At 46.8% G+C, this 10,000-nt stretch overlaps 1 protein-coding gene across 1 annotated transcript in view; it reads left to right on the top strand.

Moving 5' to 3' along the window:
* The window catches only part of adam15 (ADAM metallopeptidase domain 15), a 35,316-nt gene that overhangs the window by 1,330 nt on the left and 23,986 nt on the right, over positions 1 to 10,000 (top strand). The window contains exons 2-6 of the mRNA XM_030072634.1: positions 1,089 to 1,177; positions 7,081 to 7,157; positions 7,793 to 7,871; positions 7,972 to 8,048; positions 9,910 to 9,971. Of these exons, the coding sequence (XP_029928494.1) occupies positions 1,089 to 1,177; positions 7,081 to 7,157; positions 7,793 to 7,871; positions 7,972 to 8,048; positions 9,910 to 9,971 (384 nt within the window). The remainder of the gene's footprint in view (positions 1 to 1,088; positions 1,178 to 7,080; positions 7,158 to 7,792; positions 7,872 to 7,971; positions 8,049 to 9,909; positions 9,972 to 10,000) is intronic.

Genomic DNA, 10,000 nt, shown 5'->3' with positions numbered 1-10,000 from the left:
TGTTAGTGTTAGCGTGCGGCTAACAGCAGCGCAGGAAGCTTCCTGACGTGAAGTTTGTCCCTTCATGCTTCATGTTGAAGGAGGCGGGGCCAGTTGCTGTCCACCAGCCAATCAGGTGCAGGAGGGGTAAAATAATGCTGCTTTCATTCAACCTTTTTTTAATGTAGAAAGTGCAATTAAAACCAGGGGAAATGCACACAAACAAACAAACAAACAAACAAACAAACAAACAAACAAACAAACAAACAAACAGACAGACAGCAGGGTGTGCTCAGGGTTTTGACCTGCCCTGCAGCCTCAGCTGTGTTCACTTTCAGTTCTGCCGATCGATTCTCTGTGCGACCATACGATATTTACCGATCTTACAGTATCTTATACGATATGATTTGGATTGGATTGGATTCAGAGGCCATCACACTCTCATCAACACGTTGAGTTACTGAGCATCGTATCAGCTGACAACAGCTAAAACCTGATGTGATAACCCCAACCCGGCTCGCCTCGTCCTGTGATCTCGTCACGGCGTCGCTGCACTCGGGACTGTAATAATGAGAATAATAATAATAATGCTAATAATACTAACACAGGACAATCAGGAGGTGTTTATGTGTTGCCTTTAGGGGCTTCATAAATAAATGGAAACAGCACCGGTCACATGTTACTGTCAGAGACACCACGCAGGCTCTTCACACAAACATGCAGTGATGAGAATACCTGTCAACTGGAATAAATCGTAATCTGAGTCTGAGGGATTAAGAGTGATAACTATAATCACTATAATCCAAAACAGATTGGAAGACGGCCTCACTTATCCACTTCCTGCTAAACATCAGATAGTTAGCTGTGTTGGTGCAGATATTGATCAGCGATCGTCACTGTGAAGTTTAAAGAAAAGGGTTTGGCTTGGTGCCAGCAGGTCGGCTTCATGCTGTCAAACCGCTGCGGCTTTTTCTGTTTTTCAGCAGATCGCCGCCTCAGATCTGAGAAAACTCAAGAAATTCAGGCCTTTGAACCCCGTGCTGATGTGTGTGTGTGTGTGTGTGTGTGTGTGTGTGTGTGTGTGTGTGTGTGTGTGCGTGTGTGCGCAGGTCCGGAGCGACAGCGCCCCCTCCTGGAGAGGACTCGGCCCTTCGCGCTGGTGGACGGTCAGAGGCGGAGTCTGGCTGAGGCCCTGCAGGTCAGAACCAACATACACACACACACACACACACACTGCTGAGCTGCTGGAGGCGGGGCTACACACAGCATGAAGTGGTCTGATTTCATTGGCTGATGGCAGGTCACATGTCCTAGGCTGTATGTTTGAACTTGTTATGTTATGTTATGTTAAAATGTTGAATTAGTTTATCAGCAACTTTGAGAACCATGTAGACTCAAGTCGAGCTCTAATGGTAGCCACATGACCACCATCCGTAGTCACATGACCTGATGACAGACTTGTGACTGTGAGTCTCAGATAATAAACATACAGGTCAAATATTAAATGTATTATTAACTTAAGATTGGTGAAGAGCGGCGTCACTCGTTAAGGAACTCGTTAGGAACCTCAGAGTTGAGGAAACGTGGACAAGAGAGCGTGTCGCTATTTTTGACTGAATGCCTCAATATCAATATTGTGATGATCGCACTATCAATAATATGATCAATAATACTACTATCAATAATAATAACAACAGAACAGTGAAGGAGTGAAGTTGCCATAGTAACCAGAGAAGATACAGCTCAGAGTCAGAGAGGAAATAAAACCACATGAAGGATCATTCTGGATGTGTGTGTGTGTGTGTGTGTGTGTGTATGTGTGTGCGTGTGCATGTGTGTGTGTGTGTGTGTGTGTGTGTGTGTGGGCTGTTTCTATCAGTAGAAAGCAGCTGGAGGGGCAACATTGTTCACTGCATGTCTGGAATGGGTGGAGACACACACACACACACACACACACACACACACCTACCTTCCCTTTCACAGTTTGGAAAACAAATCACAGTGAAGAATCTGATTCCCCGCCCGTTGCCATGGTTACCTGTTGTGTGCTGTAGATTATGGGATGTTGGTGGGACAGAGTTTCACTTCCTGCTTCTCATGTGTTGATTTTATGTGTTTCAGTTGCTTTGAGTTGCGTAACAGGAAAAGAAGGAGAATTATTCATATTTTTAAGACACAACTTTATTTTACAAAAGATAACAAGACACTCACAGCGATACAAAGATCCTCAGCAACCCGATCAATAAATAACCAGCTGATCCAACTCATTGATTAGCCTCAGGGACGATCAGCAGAGGCTCTCAGTCTGAGAGGCAGGAAGCTGCAGCTTTCACCAGCAACTTCCTGCAGGAGGAGTTAAGAGGGCGGACACTTCCTGTGCAGCTGACAGGAAATCTGAGATCATTTCCTGCAGATTTCCCCTGAACTCCACCCAGTCAGGGCCAGAGCCGACTAAAGGAACAGTCCACCAAAAACCTGCTGGGAGACTCCATTTCTTCAGTTTCCTCAGACTTCATGATGTTTAGCTCCCAGCTGGAGGAACAGCTCGTTAGGGAACAGCTCGTTAGGGAACAGCTCGTTAGGGAACAGCTCATTAGGGAACAGCTCGTTAGGGAACAGCTCATTAGGGAACAGCTCGTTAGGGAACAGCTCATTAGGGAACAGCTCATTAGGGAACAGCTCGTTAGGGAACACCTTGTTAGGGAACAGCTTGTCAGAGAAGAGGAGGAAACAGCTCATTAGGGAACAGCTCATTAGGGAACAGCTTGTTAGGGAACAGCTTGTTAGGGAACAGCTCGTTAGGGAACAGCTCGTTAGGGAACAGCTCATTAGGGAACAGCTCGTTAGGGAACAGCTTGTTAGGGAACAGCTCGTTAGGGAACAGCTCATTAGGGAACAGCTTGTCAGAGAAGAGGAGGAAACAGCTCATTGGGGAACAGCTCATTAGGGAACAACTCGTTAAGGAACAACTCGTTAGGGAACAGCTCGTTAGGGAACACCATGTCAGAGAAGAGGAGAAAACAGCTCGTTAGGGAACAGCTTGTCAGAGAAGAGGAGGAAACAGCTCGTTAGGGAACAGCTTGTTAAGGGAGCTGTTGTGATTTGACACTATATAAAATAAACATAAAGTTTGATTGAGTTTGATTGATTGAAAGGGGCGGTGCTCGGAGTGTTTAGTCATCCAGAGCTCTGACTGGAGCAACCTGTTTGACGCACACCCTGTCTCTCTCTCTCTGTCTCTCTCTCTCTGGGCAGAGTCCTGCACTGGGGCGGGTACCCACAGGTACCTGACGGGTACCCGAAAAAACAGCTGATTTGCGGGTGGTTTTTAAAAACTTTTTTTTCCTGGGTTCGGATCTGGGTGGAAAAAATAACATGCGGGTCGGGTTGCGGGTTTTACATTGACACATCAAAATGAATATAAAATAATAATAAATACAGTAAACTAAAAACATAAGTTGTAAGCTGGTTGTAAGGCTGTGACATGATCCTTGGGCAACACGTCACGGCTCGTACCTGCTGAGCGTCGCTCAGGTCTGCACAGAGAGTCAGTCTCCTGTCACACATGGAGAGCTCCTAAGTTTAAAAGCATTAAAGGTAACAAACTGATCTTCCAGTCGTCTGGGAGGAGAACACAGAGGGCTGATGATGGAGCTGAAGTCAGGCTCTTATTGGAGGAGCTGCCTCATTCAGGTGTGTTGTTTCCTCACTGGCACCTGAACTGTGGCCATATGCTGTTCAATATTCAGACAATATGACCCAAAGTGATTACTTTAGATACGGGTTACGGGTCAGGTTACGGGTCGGGCTGCGGGTCGGGTTTCAGCGGGTCGGATCGGGTCGCGGTGCTAATCGGGCTGATGCGGGTTTGCGGTTCGGGTGCGGGCTTGTACATCCCCGGGTCGGGGCGGGGCAGATCTTGAAAATTGGACCCGTGCAGGACTCTGTCTCTGGGAACAGCCTCCAGGTTTGTTAAGAAGATTTAACAAACAGACACACACACACACACACACACACACACACTGCAATAAGCTGTAGCTAATTCAGAAGTGTAGCCTGTCACTGGCCCCCCACTGTGGTGCTATATCTTGAAGAACAGGAAGTGGGCGGGGCTTCTTGGTGGTTTTCTCCCTCAGCACTTTTGTCTCTTCCTCCTCCTCCCCCTCTCTCCTTTCTCCTCTTCTTGCTCTCTGCCCTTCCTCCCCCTCCTCTTCCTTCTCTTCTTCCTCTTCCTCCTCCTCCTCTGCTCTGTTGTGGTTGGCAGGCGTCGCCTCGCCTCGTTTCAGAGGCTCTGACATCATCTGACTAATGAACAAGAGATCTGACCTCACCACAGAGGGAGGGAGGGAGGGAGAGAACCAGATGGTGGGAGTGGAAGAGAGAGTGAGAGAGAGAGAGAGAGAGAGAGAGAGGGAGGTAAAGATAAAGATAGAACTGAGGAGGGAGCGAGAGGTCTGATGGAACAAAACGTCTTTGGACAGAGAAGCTTCATGCGTTGTGAAACCCGGGGCTTTTACTTTGAAATGTATTATTTAACCCTCTGAACCAAATTGTTGTTTTTTTCTTTTCACAAATATGAAAGAAAATCAAAATGTTGGAAAATGCAAAAAACAAAAACAAAAAAAAAAAACTAACCTTGAGTTTGAAAAAGGAAACAGGGAAAAGCAGCAAGAGGGGAACAGGTGTGGTCAGGCTCGGGCAGGTGACAGGGGATCACTTACCATTTCCAAAAAAAAAAAAAAGTGATTCTTAAAAAATACTGAGCTGGTAGAGTGACACTGACAGTGAAGGAGAGAGAGAGAGAGAGAGAGAGAGAGAGAGAGAGAGAGAGAGAGAGAGAGAGAGAGAGAATGAAAGGGATTTAGTGGATGAAGAGATGAAGAGGAGGATGGTGGATGATGAAGATGAAGGTCGGGGGCTCATGTCTGTGAGGCGTTCAGGGGATCAGACCACAGCGGGAAAGGGGAGAGACGGCAGAGAGAGTTCCACCTCAGACTTCCTCTAACCGACCCACCCAGCTAATTCAGCATGACTCACACACACACACACACACACACACACACACACACACACACACACACACACACACACACTGGACAATGATCTAAGTTGACCGCAGCACAGAGGGAGGAGGAAACGCCTTAAAGGGGAATTCCACTCATTTGAACTATTCCTAAAGCCCCCCAAACACACACACACACACACACACACACACACACACACTCACAACCACACACACACACACACACATACACACACACACACACACACACACACATACACACACACACACACACACACAGTGCTGACAGGAGAAAGCAAGGAAACAGGAAGTGTCTCCTGTTCAAAGGCAGTGGGACAGGAAGACGAGCTGATTGGCTGACGGATGTGCCGGCAGCCCCGCCCCCCTCCCAGGAGAGGAAGTGAGGTGTTTTATGAAATCATGCTGGGAGAACGTTGAGCTTTATGCTTTTCTGAGGTTTTTGCTCAGATCCTGATATAAAACGCTGATCTCCTCATGTTCCTCCATGTTCCACGTTCAGCTCAGCCCGACGCCTTCAGGGACTCTGAGTTTGCTTTGTTTTTCAGATTTTCTGGAAATTTGATTTTCTTGAAGGTTGTTTTGTGTTTAAGCTGCTGCAGCCACTTCTCCTCCGTCTGGTTCTTCTTCTCCTCTGTCAGGTTCTTCTTCTCCTCTGTCAGGTTCTTCTCCTCTGTCAGGTTCTTCTCTTCTGTCAGGTTCTTCTCCTCTGTCAGGTTCTTCTTCTCCTCTGTCAGGTTCTTCTCCTCCGTCTGGTTCTTCTGCTCTGTCAGGTTCTTCTCTTCTGTCAGGTTCTTCTCCTCTGTCAGGTTCTTCTTCTCCTCTGTCTGGTTCTTCTTCTCCTCTGTCAGGTTCTTCTTCTCCTCTGTCAGGTTCTTCTTCTCCTCTGTCAGGTTCTTCTGCTCTGTCAGGTTCTTCTCTTCTGTCAGGTTCTTCTCCTCTGTCAGGTTCTTCTTCTCCTCTGTCTGGTTCTTCTTCTCCTCTGTCAGGTTCTTCTCCTCTGTCAGGTTCTTCTCCTCCATCAGGTTCTTCTCTTCTGTCAGGTTCTTCTCCTCTGTCAGGTTCTTCTTCTCCTCTGTCAGGTTCTTCTTCTCCTCTGTCAGGTTCTTCTTCTCCTCTGTCAGGTTCTTCTCCTCTGTCAGGTTCTTCTCTTCTGTCAGGTTCTTCTCCTCTGTCAGGTTCTTCTTCTCCTCTGTCAGGTTCTTCTCCTCCGTCAGGTTCTTCTCCTCTGTCAGGTTCTTCTTCTCCTCTGTCAGGTTCTTCTTCTCCTCTGTCAGGTTCTTCTCTTCTGTCAGGTTCTTCTCCTCTGTCAGGTTCTTCTTCTCCTCCGTCTGGTTCTTCTTCTCCTCTGTCAGGTTCTTCTTCTCCTCTGTCAGGTTCTTCTCCTCTGTCAGGTTCTTCTTCTCCTCTGTCAGGTTCTTCTTCTCCTCTGTCAGGTTCTTCTCCTCTGTCAGGTTCTTCTTCTCCTCTGTCAGGTTCTTCTTCTCCTCCGTCAGGTTCTTCTGCTCTGTCAGGTTCTTCTTCTCCTCTGTCAGGTTCTTCTCCTCTGTCAGGTTCTTCTGCTCTGTCAGGTTCTTCTTCTCCTCTGTCAGGTTCTTCTCCTCTGTCAGGTTCTTCTCTTCTGTCAGGTTCTTCTCCTCTGTCAGGTTCTTCTTCTCCTCTGTCAGGTTCTTCTTCTCCTCTGTCAGGTTCTTCTCTTCTGTCAGGTTCTTCTTCTCCTCTGTCAGGTTCTTCTTCTCCTCTGTCAGGTTCTTCTCCTCTGTCAGGTTCTTCTCCTCTGTCAGGTTCTTCTTCTCCTCTTTCTGGTTCTTCTTCTCCTCTGTCAGGTTCTTCTTCTCCTCCGTCAGGTTCTTCTGCTCTCTCAGGTTCTTCTTCTCCTCTGTCAGGTTCTTCTCCTCTGTCAGGTTCTTCTTCTCCTCTTTCTGGTTCTTCTTCTCCTCTGTCAGGTTCTTCTCCTCTGTCAGGTTCTTCTTCTCCTCTGTCTGGTTCTTCTTCTCCTCTGTGAGGTTGTTGTTTTTCTCTCTGGGCTGAATAAAGTTGGCTGTCCTTCCTGTTTGCAGGACGGTCACCCGGACACGCTGCAGTTTGGCCTTCAGGTCGGAGGAGAACTCTTCCTCCTGGAGCTGGAGAAGAACCAGTGAGTCCTGCAACATGACATCACTTCCTGTCCTCGCCTGATTCTGCTGCAGGGAAAATCAATCAATCGATAAATCAATCAAACAGAATGCAGAATCAAATGTGAAGTCTTTTCTTTCATGTTTCCCTGCACTGCAAACCACATCTTCAGTTTAGCAGGTCAACCAGGTTCCTCCTCCGTGTTCAGAGCTGTTGTGTTCTAACAAGGTCCAAAGCATCTGACAGTGGGATGAGATAATCTGACATAATCCCACTTGTTCCCAGATCAGTTTCACTTGTTTCAGGAACAAGTCTAAATGTGTTGAAACGAGGCAGAATGAGGCCGATCCTTCAACAGGACCAAGAAAATAACAAGCTGATTAGCTTTGGAAACCAGAGGGATTATCTCATCCCAGCAGCAGATTACTGACCTCGTTTCAGGAGAAAAACCAGATTTGACCCCTGAAGATGGCTGTTTGCAGGCAGAAACAAAGTACGACACACAAAGAGCATGTTAGAGATTAGAGATTAACAGTTTCCAGATTTTTTTGTTATTGGTTGAGAAAACTGTGTTAATCTCATCAAACACACACACACACACACACACACACACACACACACACACAGCCCATAACTCCTGTGTGTTTTGTGTTCCAGTGACCTTCTGCCCAAACCGCCAAATGTCTTCTACTACCTGCCTGACGGCACCGGCGTCTCAGTTACGGCCGACCCCGTGGTGAGTCAGCGAACGCACCGCCACTCTGTGTGTGTGTGTGTGTGTGTGTGTGTGTGTGTGTGTCCTGGTCCCTGAACGCCTCGCTGTGTTTTATCTGCAGACTCACTGTTACTACCACGGCTCGGTGCGAGGCTTCCCCCACTCCAGAGTCGCCGTCAGCACCTGCTCCGGACTCAGGTGAGCGTCTACCTGGACCTGCACCACCTGCAGGACCAGAGGAGGTGTTAGTACTAGTAGTATCTGTAGTGGTAGGAGTATACTTGTACCTGTAGTAGTACATGTACTACCAGTGTTAGGAGTAGTAGTGGCAGTAGTAGCAGTAGCAATAGTAGTAGTACTACTACTAGTAGTAGTAGTAGTGGTAGTGTCAGTAGTAGTAGTGGCAGTAGCAGTAATAGTAGCAGTAGTAGTAGTAGTTGTAGTGGTATTAGTAGTAATACTAGTAGTAGTAGTAGTAGTATTCATAGTAGTAGTAGTAGTAGTATTCGTAGTATTCGTAGTAGTGGTATTAGTAGCAGTTGTAGTCGTATTAGTAGCAGTAGTAGTAGTAGTAGTAGTAGTAGTAGTAGTAGTATTCATAGTAGTATTCGGAGTAGTAGTATTCGTAGTAGTATTCGTAGTAATAGTAGTATTCTTAGTAGTAGTAGTAGTATTCGTAGTAGTAGTAGTATTCATAGTCGTAGTAGTATTCGTAGTAGTATTTGTAGTAGTAGTAGTAGTAGTAGTATTTGTAATAGTAGTAGTAGTAGTAGTATTCATAATAGTAGTAGTAGTGGTAGTAGTAGTAGTTGTAGTAAAAGTAGTATTTGTAGTAGTATTCGTAGTAGTATTCGTAGTAGTATTCGTAGTAGTATTCGTAGTATTTGTAGTAGTATTCGTAGTAGTAGTAGTATTCGTAGTATTCGTAGTAGTATTCGTAGTAGTAGTAGTAGTAGTATTTGTAGTAGTATTCTTAGTAGTATTCGTAGTATTCGTAGTAGTAGTAGTAGTAGTAGTAGTATTCGTAGTAGTAGTAGTAGTAGTATTCATAGTGGTAGTATTCATAGTCGTAGTAGTTCCTCTGAGCCAGAACATCCCCCTCAACACACACACACACACACACACACACACACACACACACACACACACACTCACACACACACACACACACACACACACTAATAACTGTGGAAAACACTCTGGCAGAAACGTGAGCAGAGCAGTGACCTGACCTGATCCAGATTACACAGATAATCCGTCCTGCCTCTTAATCTGTCCTGTGTGTGTGTTGAGGGGAAAATGAAAGGGCCTGTAACCTGCTGCAGGTCAGAGTGTGTGTGTGTGTGTGTGTGTGTGTGTGTGTGTGGAAAGGGCCTGTAACCTGCTGCAGGTCAGAGTGTGTGTGTGTGTGTGTGTGTGTGTGTGTGTGTGTGTGTGTGTGTGTGGTGAGGGGAAAATGAAAGGGCCTGTAACCTGCTGCAGGTCAGAGTGTGTGTGTGTGTGTGTGTGTGTGTGTGTTGAGGGATTTGTGAATAGCTGAGCAGCTCATGTGGAGAGAGCCGGGACGTGAGTGTGTTTTGGGGCTGAAAGGCTCTTTGCTCCTGGGACGGCGTGTGAGCAGATTATCACCCCGGCGGCTCGTCTCTCACATCTAAATCTGTTTGTCCCGCAAAAAACAAGAGAACAACAGAGACGGCCCAGAAACCTCCAGACAACAAACACACTGGAAGTGGAACTCGGGCGCGACAGAAACACAGACAGGACGTCCTAATCTGAGGCTTTGAGCGTCTCAGATTATTAGAAGAAGTTATTAATCCACTGGCAGGAAATGAATCAGTAATAACTTTGTGATGAAGGGTTTTAGCTGCTTCATTAAGATTCTCAGCAAGTCATCCTTCCCTCCGTTCACATTAATACTCTGGGTACTACAAAATAAAAGTCCCCTCACCAAATGTAAAATGGAGATACAGGACCCAGGGGATCAATGGGGATCAATGGGGATCAATGGGGATCAATGGAGCGTGTGATCAGCCTGGTGATGCTGTGCTCTGCTCTGCAGGGGCGTCATCGCCATCAACTCCACCCTGAGCTTCGAGCTGCAGCCGCAGGAAGAGGAGCACCTGGAGGAGGTGGGGGGGAGGGGGGGAGAG

This window comes from Myripristis murdjan, chromosome 16 (assembly GCF_902150065.1).
Source record: "Myripristis murdjan chromosome 16, fMyrMur1.1, whole genome shotgun sequence".
Classification (NCBI taxonomy): domain Eukaryota; kingdom Metazoa; phylum Chordata; class Actinopteri; order Holocentriformes; family Holocentridae; genus Myripristis; species Myripristis murdjan.
The sequence above is the reverse complement of the archived record's forward strand: the minus strand, read 5'-3'. Positions and strand labels throughout refer to the sequence as shown.